This window comes from Fundulus heteroclitus, chromosome 17, assembly GCF_011125445.2.
Source record: "Fundulus heteroclitus isolate FHET01 chromosome 17, MU-UCD_Fhet_4.1, whole genome shotgun sequence".
In the NCBI taxonomy this organism is placed as follows: Eukaryota; Metazoa; Chordata; class Actinopteri; order Cyprinodontiformes; family Fundulidae; genus Fundulus; species Fundulus heteroclitus.
Window position 1 is genome coordinate 13,223,192 of NC_046377.1, and position 22,860 is coordinate 13,246,051.

General features: G+C 37.4%; 1 protein-coding gene across 4 annotated transcripts in view; it reads right to left on the reverse strand.

Moving 5' to 3' along the window:
• chchd3a (coiled-coil-helix-coiled-coil-helix domain containing 3a) overlaps window positions 1-22,860 on the reverse strand; it is a 101,672-nt gene that overhangs the window by 10,070 nt on the left and 68,742 nt on the right. For all 4 annotated transcript variants that reach the window (XM_036148978.1, XM_036148976.1, XM_036148977.1 and 1 more), the window contains one exon: window positions 14,162-14,232. In XM_036148978.1, coding sequence (XP_036004871.1) covers window positions 14,162-14,232 — 71 coding nt within the window. The remainder of the gene's footprint in view (window positions 1-14,161; window positions 14,233-22,860) is intronic.

Here is a 22,860-nt window from a genome sequence, read left to right on the forward strand (position 1 = left end):
TTAGGTTCTCAGAGCAAAAGGGATTAAATCCAAATGCTAAATATTCATTTCTAATTTCTATTTATTTTGTAGTTTGAAAACTATGCATCGTTTTTCTTTCAGTTTACAATTCTGTATTACTTTGTGTTGGACAATCCCATAGAATCCTGATAAATATATTTTGGGGCTTGTGGTTCTAATGTGTGGAAATGCTTAAAAGTCAAAGGGTTGCAAATACTTTTTTGTGTTAAAATAGATGCAATAATAGTCAGTGTATTTAAATGGGACTTTTAGAATAAATGTATCCAGGAGTGGGATGTTTTAACCAATCCAAGCGGCGGGATATCCCACCCACACTTGTGTCTCGCACAGCATAACTGCTTTTGTCTCCCTGTTCACACACCCCATAAAAATCCATAATGACTACGCATGCAGATGCCTCTTGGCCTATTATGCTAATAGCGGTGTCATCGTTTTGCTCACATGAGTGCTCAGGACACAGCATCTGCCTCTCTAGGCGTGCCTCGCATGGGTGTGAAAGGCAAAGGGATTTTGCCTGCCAGCAACTCTGGACATCTCAAAGGAATATTGGGCGATGAAGCTAAGCCCCCGTAGTCAGAATCAGATGTTTGATTTGCATCCTGGAGAGAGAAATTACCCCCCTGGTGGATACAAAGTGTGGGATTGGTTGCATGGGTCATTACCCAGGGTGCAATGCAGCAGGAAGCTGTTGCAATGAAGATGTGTACATATGCGCCATCTCCACATGGCCTTAATTGCTTGGAGTGTTGCAAAAAAAATCTATATGAGGTCTTTTTCCAAGGAGCCTGGCATGAGCAGTTGCTTCAGTGAAGCGCTATTTTTAGCTTTTGGCCTAAACAGTCAGTTTAAGATATATATTTTTTTTATTCCTTTCTGAGTCGGACAGCTTTAAAAGCTGTCTGAGTGATTGCAGACATATTGAAATTTCAGCTTTCTCACTTTCCAGTCTTTAAGGTAAGCAAATATGCTTCCAGCTGTGCTCTTCTCTCTTTAGCTCACAGATTATAATCGTGGCATCCATCTTCTGTCCACAAAAAGAAAAAGGAAGCAACTGCGCCCTAAAACATAAGCCTATTTCTCTGAGTTTGGTCCCAGAGCCGCTCTATAACTTAAATAACACCCAACATTTGCCTCTTGCAGTGCAGCCTGGAACATTACGCTGCTGGGAGTGGAAAGGGTTTTGCATTCGTGGAACTACCAAAGCGAGAATCGGTCGTTTGCCAGAGCGCACGCACAAGACCATCGCTCTGCGTCAGGAGGGCTGAACGATGACAACGGCACTGGCAGAAATGGCTGCCGTCCTATTCCTATGGATCCTGGCGCTCATTTATTACACCGCCTATGGGCATCTACAGGGAGGAAAGGAGCCACATAAGCACACTAATTACTTTCTTAAGCATTCCCGTTAATGCCAGGTGCATCCTGCTGATACAAACCGCCGTGTTTATCACCAGTAATGGCCCCGGAGAGAGAGAGAGAGAGAGAGAGAGAGAGAGAGAGAGAGAGAGAGAAATGAAGAGAGGGGAAAGCAGTGAGAGGAAAAGAAGGTGGCCTGAAATGAAGAGCTTTTCTTGATGAAAAACTAAACAGATGTACTTCTATTTATGCTTAATCTCTGGCTCTCTCTCAGGGGAAAAGGCTGCAAACGTGGCTGAGTTAATCACAGAGACAATAACACTGTCACACACACTGGCGCGATGTTGCATCCGCTATCATCTGTCATTAAGATTAACATTAAGTTCCTGCCGCCAACCGCACACAGCCAGTGCAAAATGACTATAACCTCCCCTCCCTCCCTCCTCCTTTTTACATTAAATGCTCTCAAGTCATTTTCTATGAGGCTGCTGTGGTCTTACGGAGCGGAATGAGCGAACCACAAAAACAGACACGTTAAACTATTAGATCAACATAAAGCAGACCCCCTTTTTATTTACCCAAGTTTTCCAAATATTACAAAAGTTGCTTCTCATCATTTTTACTTAAAACTACCTCGACAAACATAGAGTTGACTTTAGATATTGCTTTACTTTTTAAGGTCATCGTACACCCTGGTAGAAAAGGCCAGATTTAATAATGTTGTGGCAACAGTATCTCATTTAAATGCTGAAGCACAGCAGTTTCTGCCACTCTGGGAATTTTTAAGTTTCCTTACAAATATCCTTACAAAATAGTCGTGAATCATCCAATTCCCATGTAACCCAAGCTGCAAGGCATTCATAAAAAAGGACGCCGCACCAGGTCACCCAAAACAAACAAAAATCTTAATTTAATTATGTGGTGTAACAGAAATAAAGGAGGAGTGGGCGCCAGAGGCATGCTCAGCTTTTTACCTCTCTAGTTTGTCCTCGCTCTATAAATTCAGCTTCTGTTAAGGTTAATTTCTGTGTTGATATAAGAAAGTGGGAATGTATATCTAGGACTGATGTGCTTGAATGAAAGACCTCCTGCATTTGAAAAGCACACGTCTAAAAACTTAAAAAAAGGTTCCAAACCTTGATTTCATTATCCACACACCCTCCTTTGCTGTTTTTTTACTTCTTAAAACAAATCTAAAGAAACCTAAATCTATGACATACATACAGAAATCAACGAATAGAAGAAACAACCCATCCCAACAAATCCGTCATATATTGTGAGATTGTTTACGTGGCTGATTTATGCATGTGCCTGATAAAAGTTTAACTTTGCTTATCGGCAGAACAAACATTATTGCAGAGTGTATAGTTTTCATAAAGAAGGAACTAGGAATTCACAAAAAAACTTAATATGTATTTTAAAGAGGAATCAATTAATGTGCTTGCGTTTTATTCATGCATTATGTATGCTGTTGCAGTAAAATAAAAATAATCTACATCCAAAGTGTTTATTTGGCATGTTTTCCAACCAGTCATTTGTCAGTGAATGTCCAATGTTTGTCGCTCTCCTGCTTCCTTTTATCCATTTTTAAGCCATCAGATTCTTACTTATTCGAAGAGAAAAAAAGACCAGCACATCAAAATCCAAACAATGTACAGTACTCCGATTCAATCACCCGACCCAGTCTCATCTTTATTTCCATGTTTTTTATTCCTTGTGTCAAACCATACAGGAGATTCATGCCGTGTTTAATAAAACTGCACGTGGCAGCAGACGCGGAAATAAATACAGTCATGCCGCCGTATACAGTTTATTATTTGCACTGCGCGAGTTTAAGTGTGTGCTCTGCGCCCCTTTACCCCGGAGACAGTAAATCTAAACAGTCATATAGGGGTTTCGACTTATTGCCATCAGTAGCAGTAAAGGTCTCCATAACAACTCCTCACAGAAGCCAACCCCCAATACACACATGCACCCGTACAAGCACACAAAATCCCTGTATCCCTGATCTATTAATAGAAGAAAGAATGAAAGGGAGGCTGAGGTTGGTTTAGGTGTTTATATTAGTGTTTCTAAGCTGCACATCATAAATCACAAAGACAAGTGGAAGTCAAAAGGATTAACCATACCAGTGGGTAGTGACAATAGGGGCGATCCATTGCAATAAAATACCTTATAAGGGAACTGAAACAGCAATATGTTTAACAAATCCTGGAAAGAAAAAGGGTAACAAACCCAATAAAGTTGCTAATATAGAAATAAGGGATGTTACTGAAATATAAGAAAGAAAATCCAATTCCCAGTTTTAGTAGGAGAGAACAGAGAAATCAGAGTGAGAGGCAGAAACCATACACAAATCTGAGGGGGGTTCCACTTTACATGCAATAAAGAATAACAAATTACCTGCTCATTCTTTCTCAACACATTCCTCCATCCTCAAGGTGTCCCTGTATCATCCAACAGGGTCCTATTTAAAGCCTCCCGCTGTACAAGTCAGCAAATTCTCTCACAGGGAACATATTTTAATAGGTTTATGTCAAGGCCTACATTCCTTAAAGAACATGTCAAGCATGTGCCATGGCACACCCTAAGATTTATGTCTGGTTTTTCTTACAATCTGGACACATTTAACCAACAGACTATACAAGGAATGGCGCTAATCTATTTCTCAAACCAACATATATCGACCATGACTCCCATTTGCTCTGACATCGGACTCTAAAATGACATTCATAGATCTCTGTTAATGATAGAGCAGGTTTCGATAGTGTGAGACAAGTGTGCGAACGGGCACGGTCATTTATCACAATCTCAGGTACATCCCAGCTCCAAACACACACAGAAAGGGCTGCAACTCCTCAGACAGGGGGCACAAAAAAAAAAGAGAAGAAAAAAAAAAAGATGCCATCCACTGCAGCAGTGGACAGCGTTACAGGCTCTCCTGGAAGAAAAGTAATTTCAGACGTGGAATAATGAACGACTGAACGATTTTTGACAAAAGACGAAGCACCACTGGAGAAGTCTGAATGGTGCAGCTGTAGTTCATTTTATCGCTGATTGCTTGATGTTTAAAGGACAGAGGAATAGAGGAGTTTTTTTTTTCCTTTGTCATTAAATGTTTTTATTGTCAACATTAAATATCTATCAAACAACGGACTGGAAATGCGTTTTGACATTCAAAATCCTTTCCCACGATTACTTTCTCCCTTATGTGAACCCACTCCACCACCAATCAACAGTCCTATCTAGGCTAACAGAGTTTTGAAGTCATTCTAATCTACATTAATAATCTTTTATATCAAATATGAGGTTGGACCACAGTTAAAATGTCCTTTGGTGTGTCCCATCAAATCTGGCGGAGGATGCTTCTATATTCAACCCAATTCAGTTTTATTTATATAGCGCCTATTCACAACACATGTCATCTCGAGGCACTTTCTAAAGTCAATTTCAATCAAATCATACAGACAGATTGGTCAAAAAGTTTCCTATCAAAGGAAACCCAGCAGATTGCATCAAGTCTTAGACAAGCAGCATTCACTTCTGCAAGAGCGTAGAGCCACAGTGCACAGTCGTCTGCCTGTTTGTATCAATCCTTTATTTATATTTAGGCAGTTTCAAGAAAACTTCAAAGCCAATTAACTAATTAGGTTTTATAAGGAAGGTTCCATCGCTTAACTTGTATATTCTTAGTAGCAGCAAGATTAATGCCATTAGACAGGTCTAGTGTTTGTTTATAGTTGGAACTTAGAGTTAGCAGTGGAATTTACTAGTTGTTATAGAGGCAACTTCTGGTTGCAATACAACATGATAATAACTTACTCTCTCCATTTTATGTGCTAAACAGTGAAGAAACATATTCCCTAATAAAGTTTGTGCAGTACTAAGTGTGCCACGGCTTTACGGATTTACTTAGCTTATTCTGTTTTAGCTGTAGTGTCAGAAAGGTCAGATCAGAAACTTCAAGCTGTAGCTTTATGAATATAAACAATTAACCTTAGAATCTTTAGTGATGAAGCTTGTTCCAGTGAAACTTTATTATGAATAGAAACAATTCTCCCATTTTAGCTGTGGTTTAGAAAGGTCAGATCAGAGACCTTATGTTGTAGCTTTGAGGAATGTATGAATAGAAAACAAATTAAGCTTTGAATTTTTAGTGATGAAGCTCATTCCAGTGAAACAATAAAACAAAATAAGTTATTATAGTTACAAGAAGGTTGGACAAAATTACTTCAGATCAGAAATCCCCACGAACATACTTAGCTTATTTTGTATTATCAATAGAAACAATTAAGTCTTTCTGTATGTATTAATGTGTTAAAGAATTCTAGTCAAGGATTTACTTAACTTATTCCTTTTAGTACTTTTAACACTGTTCCATGAGATCTAAGGTTGAATGCAATTAATGTGTGCAGTTTAGTGGTGCAGTTTCACTAAATCATGTAACTGGTGTACTACTGGTTGTGTTTTAGCAGTGCATCTGCCAGTATGCGTTGACAAATTATCAAAAATATGATTTAAAAAAAAATTTACTTTGAAAATTAAAGTTTGAGTACAAAGAGAACACACCAATAGATTAGTGTAGAAGATGTGTCATAGGTTACTCTAGTAGTTGGACTCATCACAGTCACCTCTTCAAGGGTCTTAATGACCTTTCTCCAAAAACTATGAATTCTTGGACATTATCACACAACATCCATAAAGGTGTTTAGAGTTCCCTAAGAAATTTTCTGTGGGCAAACTTCAACTATCCTATCAAAGTTCACCTAACAGTATCCCAATCAATCTTCTGAAGTATCCCAAGCGTTTGTCCTGGGTGTTGGCACAAAGGTTTCAGAAGAAGAAGGAGCTTCTAAATTGCTCTCCAAAAATAAGCATAAAAGGAATTAAATAAATGAGGACAGTAGTTTAACAGGTACCTAGTATTTAAAAGGGCTATAGTAATGAAAAAAGGACTGTGTGGAAACAAAAACAGCATTAAAAACATATAAATGCAGACAAAAAATTTAAAGTGACTGAAAAGTGTAAGATGCATTTGCCTAAGCTGGTACACATTATGGAGAATGTGCCCAGATCCTGAGTTTTGAATCCTTGGACTGAACAATGTTTCCTGATTCAAGAAGAAACAATCCAGTGGGGGTGGATGGAGTAGAAATGATTAATTGTTGTGGGCCATAGTGGAATGTGGCATCTTGTCAAGCTTATTTTCAAGTGCCTGCCCAGAAGTATTAAACTGAGAACAAATTAACAGAACACTGATGGTACTAAGATCTTGGTAAGGTGAGCAGTCAACCTATTTTTAAGCAGCATGGGAGAGCTTTGGTTGATTAGGGGCTGAGATGACATGTTCCAAGAGAACCAAGCAGCCTGTTTACAAGAGGAAAAAGGTTATGTGTAGAAATGTATCGTAGCTTTTGAAAAATCCCTCAGCGTGGCTACTGAGTTTTGTTTCTTTTTTGAAATACTACCCATCATCGCTAATAAGACCAAACAAAAGTCATCAAATGGCATTTAGGCTTCCTTTGGTGACGATATCATACCTTTGCAGCAAATCCCAGAAAGGATTCTATTTATATGGCTTGTCCTAATGTATAAGAGGCGTATTGTTTGATAGAACTGAACAAATATTGAAAAGAAAGAGTGAGAGAAAACAATGTTATGGTTCAATTTGATCACATCTCACATAATACATCATGTGTAACTCCTTCCATTGCTCATACACCAATCAGAGACTGACGCAACAAATGTAGCTCCACTGACAGTATGGATTACGCTCAGCCACCACTGATTGCGTTCCCAGTCACCACATTGTCTATTTATCATCATTTGGGGCCTTTCTGGGGTTAACAGGGTTAAGGGGAGGGTGCCGGTTCCCCCTTAAAAAGCATTTTTGTTCTCTCTAGTTAAGGCAGGCGTCAATAATAAGACAAGTAAATAAATACAAATGATCCAGTTAAGGAGAAAAATGAAGCACGTTTAACTCATGCTGCTTTTAGAAAGCGGACCTAAGTGACCCCCCGCAAGGAAATCCATCAGCATGGATAAGAGATTCAAGAATAGAAAAGGGGCAGAAACAGAGAGAAAAATAGAAAAAAAGCATGAGGGATAAAAGACTGCCAAAGATTGAAGAGGGAGGCTGAGGATGGGAGGCGAGAGTGGACAATAATGAACAAGAAGACAGCGAAAGAGATTTAAATTAAGACAGAAAACACTTTTCTAATACCAAATGAACACTAAGGGAGAGCAAGAAAGATGAATGGAAGAAAGGAAGGAGTTCATTGTGTTCACCAAGTGTAGACTTTCTTTATGCATACTCTTACAAGGACACTGGAATCTGGCCTCAGGCAAAAAGCAAGTTTGAGATTTAGCCCAACATTAAATAAAATTCAGTCCATTAAAGCCTCCAAGGAAATGGCAAACCTTAAAGACTAAAAACTTACTACAGATGTGTATAGTATTTTTTGCTGTCTTAGCAAAAAAAAAAAAAAAAAGAAACACTCAAAAATAGTTCACCCTCTATCTGACATCTGTGTAATAACTTTATTTTCTCAATATTGCGGAATGAAAAAGTTATTTTAATCAACCATTTTCAGTAAACGCTGGATGCATGTTCCTGTCTCAAAGTCTAACATGCACAAGATTTTCTGCCTGACTTTTGTATAACTGTGCTTTCCAAGGATGTTCTTTGTCGTGCTAACAAAGAACAACTTTTAAAACTGATCACCGAATATGAACAATTTAGAGAAATCACATTCTTAAGTATCAAAGTATAGAGAATAAAATAATTGGAAATGAAAAGACTTCCATTCATTACTTTAATCAAGGTGACACTGTTTTAAAACTATGAGCACCATGTCTGTTAAGGGAACAACTGCAGGATGGCTACCTGAGGATGGCAGATGAAGTCACCAAAATCTGCTCAAACCTTATTATTTTTTTGCTGAATGCCAAAAAAAAATTCTGCATTTAAAGAATAGTACTAACTTCATGAGGTGCTTATTATGCAGTTTTACATAAGTCTATATTATGAAAAACAATGTTAAATGCAGATATTCATACTGCAATAATCAACTAGTTTGACTATTGTCGCAGCAGTAGCAAATACCTTACTTTTCTGTTTAAAATAAATGCAACAAGTGTTGCGTTTTTTACGTAATTGTTACGTAAATGCCCAAAAAACTGTCATTTTTACCCAAGCCTATCATAGCATGATAATCTGATACAGGCCTTGTAGAAAATCTGAAAATATTATGTGTAGGTAGCAAATAACACCATATAAAATAATACAGGAAATAATAAAGAATGTCTAATCATTTCTACCAGAGCAAAGAAACATGCCACAAATCAGTCTGGGTGTCCAGTCTGTGTCCACGTGTGCCCCCACGCAGGTCTCTTGAATTATGTGTGCCTTTCCCAGCCGCAAAGGCAAAGCTCTTAAGACCCAAAGAGGGGCTTTTAAAGCAGTTATTGACTTCTGTCTCTTCAGCTGACCACCACCCTGTCCTTGTGCCCTGGTTGCCTAGCTACAGGATTGTGGCTACAGTCAACTGACAGAGGGGTCAAAATGCTGCTCAGTCTTTCCTGCCTTCTCACTGCTTACTTAACAGAAAAACACCTTTATTACTACAGCAGGCATAACATCTCTAAAATTACTGCACCTAATAAATAACTGCTATGTGAATAAAATTGGCATATGCATAACACAAACACAAACAATAAAAGAGGAGTTTTGATACATATTTGATGGTCCCTTTCCATAACATTAATCTTTTTAGATTAATAAACATAAGACATAAACATTAATAATAAATAAACATTAATAAATGTAAGAATAAACAAAAGTTGCAGTACAATCATTCTTAGTGTCACACAGTATTTTATGATGTCAAGAAGCATCTTCAGTATTACTTTAAAAGGTAATGTGTGAATAATGAATTTTAATACAAACAAGAAAAATACATAGCACATAATAAAGTTACTTGTGTAAGTTTTACGGTTAACTTAATGGCCACTACAGACACTAATTAGGGATGAATGCCCTTATATAGATAATTACAAGAGTACATATATGAGAAATCAATGTTTTTAAAAATATTTTTGAAAGAAATAGGATTTTACCTTGGCTAAAAGAGCGAGGCCTACTTGGACAAAATGTTTTATTTATCAGCTAAAATTGCTTATTAATTAAATAGACATGCCAGGAAGTGAACTACAGTTTTCACTGACAATTGATGGTAAAAATAATAAAAGGGCCAAAATCATAGCAACCGTTTTAAAGATTTTAAATTTTTCATCTTTATGGGTAAATAAACCTGAACATCCTTAGGAACATTTGGCACCTAAATGGAAAACAAATAAGGAAACAAAAAAGGGGCTAGAAGGGAGCTTTGTGGAACGCCATTGATAAGTGGTGCTGCAGCTGATTCAACATCTGGACTGATGAACTTCTGCAAGATAAATAGAGCCCTGCAAACCTGTTCTTTTGAGACTTTCATAGTGTCCAAGACAACAGTAACCGATTATGAAGTGAATTTTGTGTCATTATTTGGAGCAAATAACACGTTTTGTAAATGGAAATAAAAAAAAAAACATATTTTGAAAATGGAGAGTTGAAAAAAAAATACAATCCAGGGATTAAACTATGAAAGACTCAAAAAGGTTTTCAGTGTAACTTTGGTGTTTCAGTGACATCACATTTTTTAAAGCCAGAATTAAACTGGTAAATAAATGGCAGCTAAATTAAAAAAAAATCTCCAAAAATCCCCATCTGAATAAGACGGGGATCCAAATTCTGATCTCTAGAAAATAAGAAACAAAATTTGATAATTTTTAAAGTCATTAGGTAAGCGCTACATACTTGGCCGAAGGATCAAAAGGTCCAAAAGAAATGGGATAAATTCGTAAAAGAAACGCGAAAGGACTGGATTGCCGGTAATCAGTAGGTAAGAGGGCTTTGACACAGCACAAAAAAGAAACAGCCAGGCTTGGTATCCAGAAAAGACAGTGCAGAAAAAAAGTGAGCCATTAACATTCAACAAGTTCGTCTCCACTCCTCCTCATTCCACCTTTGCTTGGGTGTGTGCTTAGAGGCAAAGCAGGGGCCGACACTGCTGTTATTGTCACCTGGATTAAATTTAAAAAACAGATTTATTCAAAAGAGCTAAAAAACAAACAGACAGAGGGAGTGAGCATGTAGCCTCAGGGAGAAGAGGAGTAAGTGGAGTGACTGAATAAAATTAGATTTTATCCTTTGTGGCAGCATGTATAGGGGAAACTGAATTTCTGCACTCTTGGTCAAAAACAGTGTAAAATCCATTACCTTTTAGGATCTAAAAATGTATTGTTGAGACATCAAAAGGGTGATAGAGATGTTCAAATTAGGAGCTTACATTCTTTAGCATTGCACAGCCCTATCAGTCAAAACTATTCACTACTACATGATGTCCAGGTCCCTTCTTAATTCTGCAGGGACCTTGGACAAAGTAAAAGTGGGCTCCTTCAACAAAGAGGTTCCAACCTCTGTCAAAGGTTGGCACTGACAGGAAGCTTAGGACAACCGAGGCTTTTCTTCATTTCATCTTATGTCATAATCACACATCTAACCGCTTCCTGTCAGTCTATACTCAGTCCTATTCAGGCTCAATATTAAAGTCATGGTGCCACAGTTGTCTATTTGTCCTTCCGAGATTCACACAAATGCAGCCTTCCATGTATGTAGAAAAGTAGAAGGTCAAACATTCAGAGCTGGACACTGTGATAATGCCTGTTACTTTGATAAATAACCACTGGCAAATAAGGCAGCTTATAAATCAGAAGAGAAAGAGAGAGATAGCCACATTTCTAAAGGCAACTGGGAACTCTTATCTACGGTCAGTGTCAGGTGGAAAGTAAAAAAGCACCTGCAATGCGCAGTGTATTTTTTCTAAAATACATTATCAATTACGTTTTGAGTGCATTTAAGTATATATATATATGGGGGAAACGTTAAACCAACAGAATTTATATGTATGTTCCTTTTAAATCATGCAGTTATGATCCAACTGTGTTAGGTCTGACCTACTTCAGATTTTGGAACATCTTATAACAAGTAACGCCAGGCTTCTCAGTCCAAAATTATAACTATGAAGTCTAAACGATGGTAGATATGCATAGAGCCTTCCATACATAGAAGTGTGAGTTTTGTGAGTGGCTGCAATGAGGTCACAGTAATGCATAATTGTTAACTTTAAACCCTAACATACTCTAATTAACACATTTGATTCAAAATAAAGACTTCTTGTTGAGAACAAATCTCTTGATTACCAGTCCTCCTTTAAATCAAACTAATTGTTTTTGATGCTGCAGAGCATGAACCCAAAAGAACCAGCATAAGAACAGGTGCTGCACAGAGCTTAGGTGGTAATATCTCTAAGCTCCCACCCACTCCTGATATCTGACTTGTCTGAAAAAGTAATAAACCTTGACAGGCATCCACATCTGGCCCTACACAGCTTCTCCCCTATAATAAACTGTAGCTTAATATCAGCCCTTATAGACCCTTCAAAGCAGCACTGACATGACCTAAAGTGTGAAATAAGGATATTCCAAGAACTATGTATCCACATGCTACATCCCCAGACAACCATATCAAATGTTAATTCGATCAAATATGGATAAGGCACTGGCTCTTTTTTATTATCATTTCTATTTATTACTGAGAAAAATCAAGTCACTGGGACAAATATTTATCAATATGCAACAGAGGCCATAGATTGTGTCTTATCTCTGTAAGGTCTCTGTCATGGGAGCTTGGAGGAAACACATAAAAGCTTTTCATTCAACGGGAGCAAACAAACATACACCATTATGCATGAATGTCTTCACAAGCAATAGCAGGCCAAAAAGTACTCGTCAAATCCAATTAACCCTTTGCTCTGATCCCCACAATGCATCTTTGCTCCCATCTTGTAACACCAGACCTTCCCGCTATTTCATTAGCACGCATACACACTAAGATCCCCCACTGCTTTTCCACATTTCGAGCCCAGTCACAGCCATGCTAATGCACCCCCTATAATCAAATCCACCAATCACAGTATTCCGTGCAAAGACCCGTGTCACATGACTAACTGCACATTAGCTCGACGCTTGCTAGCAGTTAGAGCTGTCATTTTGCTCTAATATGATTCCAGTGTATCTTTTTTTTCTTTAATTTGATTTGGGAAGTCTAAGCTCTGGCTTCTACCAGTCTAGCGCTAAAGCCCTGGTGGGCTAGGCTAATCAGTTTCCAACATTTCTGAGGGAGACAATGATCCCAGTGTTAGCGTTGGCTAATGACAAGCTAACACAATCAACACAGCCTCCCTAGAGGTGAGCTCAGAGCCAAGGCCCAATCTTGCCCCACCTCCTGCAGGCTCCTCATCCACTTTTCCTACATTACTATGGAGCCTAATGGCCTCTTATTAAGAAGACAGATGGATGAGGAATGGAGTGGGATTTTACGTCTTCTTCAGTTACATTTACGCGTTGGATGTGAGCTTCCTCAATGACAGCTTAAATGTTTAATATTGCCTTCCAACTGGTATTTTATTGCAAGGTGTGGCAGATGTTTGCACCTATCATTAAGATATGAGGACCAGCAGGGTATGGAACACACAAAAAAATAAATAAATAAATAAATAAAAATTAACCCTAAATTAAGGGTTAATCTGCACCAGACTGAAAACCCACCTGTTTAGAGTTGTTTTCGGCCTATAATAAAAGGATCCTTGACCAACATATTTGATGGGTACTGATGTTTTCATTTGATGCAATTTAAAGGAGCTATAAATAAGATAATTACTGTATAACCCAAATCGTTCTCATTTGTCACCTGAGATGGATATAACATTTCCTATCATAAAGTAAAAATTCACAACAGCAACATACCGTTTAAAAACGGCATATTAGATTGATGTGATTGGCAAGCTGTTGTACCGAAATGAGCTATAAGGTCTCAGTATTACTTATAGCTCCTTTAATGTTTGTTACTGGTCTCACAACCAGTGACTGTTTCAATGCGTTTATGATGTTTTTATGTTTTCATGATGTGAAGCACTTTGAACCGCTTTGCTACTGAAATGTGCTACACATATTAACTTGACAAAAGCATACCGAATAAATAATTATACTTTAGTAGTAAAATAATAAACAAACACAAGCAAATGACTAGAACCACATCATCAATATTAGCTAATGGACAACATTAACATGGCTTTTAGCTGTTGTGGCTTGTCAATAGGGGGTGGTCAGGCATCACACCCATCATAATTGCAGGAAAAAAGTGTAGAGTCCGTAAACAGATTAAGAAATGTTTTTAACAAAATTGAATCAACTGAATTGAATATTTCACAGGTTTTGAAATGCCAACACTCAGTGTCCCCTTTACATTGAAATAATTTCTTAAGGAACTCTGTTTGAATGGTGTAAAATATGAGCGCAGTACTAAATTTTAAAAAATTAAGCCAAAGAGAAAACAAGAAAAAGTTTCCACCATCATCCAGATCTTGTTTTGACTTCTTTGACATTTCTTAATTACTTTTCAGTGAGTGGAAACCATAAGCAGGAGGCCTGATATCTTTTTTTAAAGCTTTCTTCTGCTTTGTAGTTATCGGTGCCAATTTCAGGTCTTCACACAGCTTAGAGAGAATCAGTGTTGGAGTGTTATCACAGAAACGTTTTAGATAGAAGGATTATTAAGTTTTTGGATTTTTGTTACATTGTTTATGTCATTAGTTTGGGAAAGACGAATAATGAGTACACTTACTTGAATTTGGCATTTACGTTGTCTGCAGCTTTGTGATAGTTCTCTGTGGTGACCTTGTAGAACTGTGCACTCTGCAGGGAAAAGGAAGAAAGTCAGGAATGCATGATCCCAACAGTGTGAATATCAGTTGATAAAAAAACAAAATTCTTCAGATTAAACATGCATTTTATATACGACATGGTGCTCCATTTAGCTCAGCTCGGTTCTGTCTCGTCTCTCAAACCCCATAAAAATCGAATAGAAATTTACGTTACAAGCACACACAGTGAGGTTAGGTTACAAGCGTACACATATTTTGCAGGTTTAAGGCTTGCAAAGGCAACCTCTTCCACTACAGTGAGAAAGTGTGAATTATCGGTGTTTGTGCTTATCCACTCACAAAAGACTGCTGTAATAACAGAGAGCAGTCCTGCAAGGCCACAAGGTCGCTAGTCAACAATGTACAGACGAGTGGTCTGAATCCCCTGGTGACCCGTAGCAAATGAGCCCATAGTGCGACCACTCAACCTAAATTACCTCCTCAAAGACGGCCATATACCCTCTCTTCTGGAGCATATATACAACCCCAGGAAAATTCTTCTCGTCACTCTGCAGAAAGCTGTTATGCACATTTATAATCACATCGTGAGAGGTTGCAAAGCATGACGGATAGCTTGATTGAAAGTGGTTTGAGTTTTCAAAGATGTTGGGCAATGTCTAGCATTATAAATATACTGCTCAAAAAAAATAAAGGCAACACTTGGAGTTACATTGTGTTGTTTATGTGTTCCCTTTATTTTTTTGAGCAGTATACTTCGTTGTTGGAAAGGGCAAAAAATATTCCTTAAATAGTGAGTTCCCAAAATATGGCATTTGCTTCTTCTCATGTTTTAGTTTTTTTTGTGGTCTAACTTGGTAACTAGGTTATTATTTTATGCATTATATTAAGTTATGGGCATTACGGTACTCCTAATTGTGTTTGTAAAAACTATTACAAACAGAATGTACAACACCTATGAGATTCCACAATTCAACACATAAATGTATAATAAAATGCACTCAAAGATTCTGTAAGTTTTTTGTCTTTGCTAATTGTAACATGACCATGTTTAGGATTTTGCTCTTTTGTCATGAAGCTTATACAAGCCTACATTTTAAAAAAATGCTCTTAGTGAGCATAAATGAAAAAAACACCTTACTCAAATCAAAGTAACACATGTGTAATTATAAAAAAAGAAAAAACATCAGACTAAACTGGTTTCACAGGAACAACGAAGCAAGTCAAATCAACCATCTAATTAACATCCAACATAGTCACTAAGTTAATCAGTGTATATGTTGTAATGTAGTAAAGTAATAACTTACTTACTCTTGCATTATTGTACACAAAGTGTATACACACACATTTGTATTGATTTTTTAATTTTAATGATTTCATTAAGAAGTGAAACTCCAGAGTGATTTATTTCAAGATTTTGTTGATTTTGATGATTCTAGCTTACAGATAATAAAACCCCCAAATCAAGTATTTTGATGGCAGAAATGTTAAGTTTTGCCCTAAATAGTTGAGGGAAGACTGCTGACAGGCTAATGCATAACATTTCTTTTCTTTTCTAATTTTCAGGTGAAACTGGGTTTGGGGTGTTCATTAGCTGCAGGCCACAGAAAGTTACCAACCTATGCAATGTGTTTCCCTTTTAGGATTGAATTCCTGAAATTACTTTTATGCTGATATAAGAATTTAAGATGTACACAAAAAAATACAACAAACAAAGAATACAACAAACTGAATCAAAGATTCAGTTTGTTGAAACCTTAATCTGTATTTGTATTACACAAGAGCTTGATTTGCAAAATATAATATAAACTATGCATTTAGAAGGACTTGTAATGATGGAAATGCCAGACAGGAAGCCTAGAGGAAGAGCAGATTTATGGATGGAGTGAAAGAGGACATGAAGGTAGCTGGTGTAAGAGAAGAAGATGCCAAAGCTAGGCTTAGATGGAGACAGATGGCTCCCTGTGGCAACCCCTGAATGGGAAATGTTGAAAGAAGAAGAAGTAGAACTCGTTATGATATCAGGTACAAATTATACAAAAATGGCTAAGAATGGAATTAGCTAAAATTGAATGCAATCATTGTGAAGTTGCAAAAAACAACAACAACAACAATAATGTACTTACTTTTTCAACATGCAATAATAACAAGCCTTCTAGCTTGGCAATTTCACTTCTGAAATATACCCAACACTGAAACCATGTTGAATATTTTTACAAACTAGCAATGAGATGCATTTTCACTTTCCAGCTTCCTACTGCTATCTGCGTTGACTTCACCTTCTAGCAGGAAAGACATTCATCATAGTTCAGTAAGGATCAATATGAATGAAGTGCACTGCTGAAAAGATCAATAGTCATGTGCTGTAGAGGTAAAAGAGGATTGGACATGGCACTGACAAAAGGTCTAATACCAATTGGAGTCCTCTTCATTTGGATGGACACTTTTATAGACAAACAGCAGCATATTGAATGAACGTTACTGAGTCACAATGTGCCGGGTATACTAACTACTTCAACGCCCATAAATGACTGAACATTTTTAACAAGCATTAAAATGTTCGCCATTAATATGTATATATCAATAAAATATGCTATTTAAATTGGAGAAAAAAAACGTTTTCTATGTGTTTGTGAAGCATATAAAAGGACATGCTGAGATTTAAATGATGTCCCACTGAGTCAGTTACCACAAAAAGTGCTGTTTAGTTAAAAAAAAAAAAAATTAACATTTGTGGAACAGTTTTTTTTTTTTTTTAAACAAACTTGGTTAAAGATGAAAAGACTAAACTGGGATTGTTTTTCGGGATGCTAAAGAGGCCAGAATAAGACCTCTCCTGGGTGCTGAGATTAAACCCCTGGAAGAGAAGGAGAGACAGCCTGAGCTGAGTTTGGGTCTGTGTCTGGAATACTAAGCATAACGTATTAACACCTGCCTAAATGGCAGAGCTGGCACTAATCAGCACACTAATCCACCTGAGACGACAAAAGATTGTGTGTGTCAGTGATTGCAAGGCACTCTTTCAATGGAGCTGCAAAACACACACAAATAGGCACTTTCTGTCTTGTATAAAATATAAAAAAAAATCTAAAAATAAAAATAAACAGCAAAGGAGCATGTGTAGACACAAACTAAAGGTGTGTACCTGCACCCTGGTGGCTAGATACAAACAGTGACTCACTCAACAGTACAGAGGAGTATAATTTGTGTGATTACCAAGTGGTCTTAAATTGTGGTATCCTGCCGTTATTCCCAACTGATTTCGAGAAAAACGCTGACCTTTTATTAGCTCAGACAAGACACACATTCAAGTGTCTTGTTGAAAATGTTCCTTTCTCAATCAGGGTTTTTGCAGCTGCTAACATAACTGTGCTGTGCTCACTAAAAAGTGTTCTGGTCAGTACTGTTCAACTCTGCTGCGTCACTGAATTAACAATTTTATAAAGCAAACGAGGATGTGGCAGAGTCTGTTACATGGTTTGAAAAGGTTTTTGTCTACTTTCAGTTGTCTATTTGCTTTCTGCATGGTTTTTAGCTCATCCAAAGCAAAGCGAAATGCCAGGGAAGCAGGATTCAAACACATATTAAGTCATAGATGCTAATGTACTGCAATGACAAAGATAAATTCAGCACTCAAATACAAACTCAATTTAAAGAAAATCCTCTTGAATTTCAAGAAATAAAGCACCTACAAGTAGGTACCGGTGGGTTCTCACCAGGATTTTCCGACATTTTCCGGGAGGTTTGCAACTTTACTGATGCAGATTCACAAGCTTTACCGGCCTTTTTATGTTGCTCTCAAACATCCGTGTTGCGCTGTTAGCTTAGCACGTAGCATCGTTCAGCATTTCATTTTTTTTTTGCCTGTTTGCCTGGGAAAGTTTCTCCGAACAACATATTTGTGTTTTTCTTCTCTACAAAAACAGTCACATGTTTTCTTCTGGCTGACCTCCACATGTTAGCAGATTTTGTTAGCAGCTCATTATTTAGGTCAGGTGTGCGGCTGCAGGAAGGAGAGGGACAATTTGGGCTGATGTGAAATGGTCAGTGGGGGAAACCCTGCGGAAAGGGAGCCCAAATGTCCATCAAAGAGCCGCGACACTGATTGAAAGTCAGCAAAGTGACCTAATTACAGGGTCATTTTGACAACTAGCGAGAACTCAGCTTTCTAAACTAATGCTTAGTGGAAAGGCTTTACAAAGAATGAAGACTCACCATGATCAATATTGCTGTGTGAATTATTGCAGTTCACTCAAAATCAACAACCAAGAGGCTGGTTTACACCTTCTCAAGTATTTTAAGTTTCAATTTAAGGTATTGGATGTCTAGGGTCAGGATTCACAGATATAACAAACTCTGTTCTCTGATCTGTTGAATGAATGTCTGCACAAAATTTGTTATGTACAGCTATTCACTACTTGTTGCAATTATGTGCATATTGAAAATGTAACAAATGCATGAACAAATACATTTATTTTGCTTAATTTATTATTATACTCTGCACATTAATTTATTTGAACTTCATTCAAAAAGTTAGGGTTGGAGTTTAAATTGTTGAAATTGGATTGGGTGGGATCATTAGCAAAGCACCTGGGGAATCAAATTTTGAGGTGGGAGATTAAGCCAGATTCAGCTAAAAAATGACGGCTCTTCACTTGTGGAAGGTCGGGTGCCACGCAGGTCAGCTGGCAGGCGAAGTTCAAGCATTATAATCTAAAATTTGGGTATATTTCAATTTATGACTATCAGTATTAAAAAAAAAGCTTTCCTGATGTCTCAAATACATTTTAAAATCCAACCATGTTTATTTCTAGGTATTTCATTATAACAATCTATAGACCAAGGGTCTGAAACATCAGTCCTCAGGACTAGGTGTCCTGCAGGTTTTAAATTAATCCTATGCACCTGAGAAAAAAAATGACAGAACCACCTCCTCTGCAGTTAGGTTCTAGAGAGTCCTGCTAATCTAAATAATTTATTTAGGTGTGCTGGAGCAGATAAACATCTAAAAGTTGCAGAACACCAGCCCCTAAAGACCTAGTTTTGCCAGCCGCATTACAGACTATGCAGACAGCTATGAAGCTCATTTGCTACAAGTAAATGCCTATTTGCATTTGCTCTTTTGAGATTTTTCAAAAGGTTACTTTAGGTTCGATTGTCACGGAGCTCTTGAGAACGTAAACGGCGGACTGAAGCAGTTAAATGATACTCCTTTAGCTAAAACTGCCTCTACAGTCAAGTCGCTGTAAATACCATCATGTGGCTAAAGCAGCAAAGCGAAGAAAACATAACTGAATACCATAAGACATGTCACTTCAGATAACTCTGGCTCTTGTTTTGCAGCAGAGGCATATTATTTTCATAAGGTAGTTTCATAGTGAGTGAATGCAAGTGCAGCAAAAAAAAAATGCTTTAAAATCATAGCTTTCTTCCTTTAAATATGCCTACAGTTGGAAAAAGCAGACATTTCCTGTAACTGTTCTAGGAAGGAGAAAAAGATGGTTAGAGATTGAAAAAAAGGAGAAAAAGAAAAATAAAAGCAGAGTGAGAGAAGGCCGTTCCATGAGACATAGAGACAGATGCCATTACGGTTTTTTAATGCACTCTCTCCCAGTATTTCTTCTTTTCATAGAGCTGTGGAGCTTTGCTATGAGAAGACAATTGCCACTGTGATTGTCCTCCATAGGAGAGCAGGGGAAAAAAAATCCAATTTCATCGATATACAAGGCAAAAAGAAAGACAGCAGCAGGAGAACAAAAACCTTTTCTGAAAGAAAAAAAAAATGAAATTGAGGCATTCAAAAAAACAAAACAAAACAAACACCAGTCCAAGTAAGAAAAAGCTTTAAAAAAAAGGGTGTGATAGAGAGATGGATCTGGAAGGAGGACTAAAAGCTATCTGGTTGGGGAAAGGAAAAAAAAAAAAAACTTTGCCAAGTTGATTGTTAAATATGAGATTGTTTTACAGCGAGGCAGGTATTGAGTGAAAATTTAATAAATATATAGATATTGTTTTCAGGGGCTATTTGGTAGCTGTGGCCCCAATGAACGGCAACAGTGGAGGCAGCAGGCCGAGCTGTCTGGGAGCCTGGTGATGGCCTGTCACTGGAAGCCCCTCTGATGAATGGCCATGTTGGATTGGAAGAGACATGTAATATATATCAGACTTACATTCTGTCTCGCTTCTTCTTGCTCTCTTTTGGTCTCTTTGCCTCTTTTTTACTTGTGCGAATGATGCTGGGAGAAACCTGAGCTATATGGTAACGAGTGAGAACATGCGGAGGGCACAAACTCTCATAGGAGATACTATTAAGCAAGCAGTAGACTGTGAGAAGAATTAAATTAGTTCAATCTAAGTGGAAAAGGGACAGCTTTGGAACTGAGAAGTGTTACATTTTGATAACAACAGGGCAAGATAATTGGTAAGGAGAACTACTGCTGTGTTTGGTGCCCACCAGTTTCCCCACTTGCAAGTGAACGACTAATTTTGTGGCTGATTGAGACTTTTTACTTATTTTCCTTTTATAAGTCAAACATGAGACTTGAATAAAGGGCCCAAGCATATTTTTAAACCTAATCTGGTAAATGTTACACAATGCTGGACTATATTGAACTGTTGCCTTACCATGTGTCATAGCACAGTCAATGCACTGACAGCAAGCTAAATTCTACTGTATACACTTCCACTGATAGGAACAGTCATTTCCCCTAAGGATAAGTCTGATATTACTGATCAACTCCACATGACACAACAAGGACGTGCCATTCGGCAAAAATATTTTCTTGAATGTAATTATCCACTATATCCGCATTTAGTTTTTTCTTCCAATAATATTTTCTATTATGAAAAATCATAAAATAAAGAAATTATTTGACAGTTTGGGACAAATCCTGATGCAAGGGTAAAATCAAAAACAATGAATATTTTTGGCAGCAAGGGTAAATATATTACAGATTATGGCTAAGGAGAGTAAACAACCCCAGTTACAATTGTATTATTTTCTCTTGGGTACAACTAAAAAACAACAACTTAACATTATAAAAGTTTTCAATTGTCTGAATTGTTTCACTTATTAACTTAGAGATCAAATAACACTTAGCACTTACATGCATTCTCTGTACAGAGTGTTAAAAAAAAATGAACTGCCGTCAGCTCATTTAAAACAATTAACTAGCTTTCTGAATTGCACCAGAGTTTTTGTTGTTTGTTTTAATTGTTGGAGTGCTCCTAAGTTAAACTCTGATTTTCTCTCTCTCTGTAAGTAGTAAATTTTACGTTGTTTCTTAAAGTTTAAAGGAGCAATAAGCAATTTTTTCACCACTATGTGTAGCTTGAGCACTCTCTGTAGAACAAAACAAGATGTGTATCAAGCCACGTCCTTCACTGTCTCCGCTCCAGCACTCTGCAACCATTTCCCCTTCTCACCCATGAGCCTATTTGCCAAGGATAAAAACACAGCAGAACAACATCACCTTTCAGAGGAACATATCCAGTGAAGATCTAAGTAACTCCTAACATTACAATGCTGTTAGCACAAGAATGTTTTGATCTGATGGGCATGCCCTCTGCCATTTTGTGCCTGGTGATGGCATTTTATGGGCAGGGATGCTCACGTGCACGCTCACGTGCACGCTCATGTGCGGCCAGCCCAGCTATGTAAACAAGAGTTTGGAGAACAACACAGAGAGATAGTGTGTGACGTTTAACCATAGTCCATCTAAAAAGATACCTTTAGTTCTTCACAAAACTATTTTTTAAGTTTGTTCTATCTAAAATAATGACATTTCACTTATTGCTCCTTTAAATCCTCATACAAAGAGTATATCTCTATATATGGAATGTCTAGTCATTTTGCACAGAGAAATGAGTGGAAACTAATAGGTGTGCTAGTGAGCTGTCAGCTGTTTCAATATGTCATTGCTTTATGGGTCTGCGGCCACATGCTGAGAAATTGTAAAATCCCACATCATTTATTTTAATTTCCTCTCTTATACTGAATCTAAAGCTTTGAAAGTTTGGAACCTAAAATAACTGCAGAAAGATTAGACGGAGATTAATTCAAGCTATGTCTTAATATAATTAGAATCAGCTTTAAAATGACTTTGACTGTGATTACAGCACTCATAGTGTAAAGACATTAGTTATAAATATATAAGCAGCAGTGTGTACATGTGTTTTTTTTATATGTAGAGACGAAGGCAAAAAGGAATGTTATGATAGTGCAAATGTACTTCTTTTGTCTCACATTAGTGTAGCTGTGAAGTGTTCATTGTGTTCATCAGACCTGCCGCAGGGCAAAAAAGGTTGGAGACTACTGGTATAGAATGGCAGGATGCTCTTTGCATTTTGGTAGTTAATTTAATAGGTTTACATTGTCAAAATCCTAAAAAACAAAGAACCGAAAATCTGGTTGTTTTGTTTTTTTTGCAAGCTGTTTTTCATCCTCTGATTCTAGGCTTGTGGTGGGATGTAAACACTGGCCAGAACAGATGAGGAGACCTCCTTTGATTAAAAAGGTTTACAGACTAAAAAAAATTACTCCAGTTCAGGACTACAGGTCTTCTGTAACACTGTGACATCATTACACCAACCTTCATTTATATGAAGCAAATTCCACCTCCTCTCTTTTTCACTGAGAACTCAGCACTGTGGTCCGCTCGAA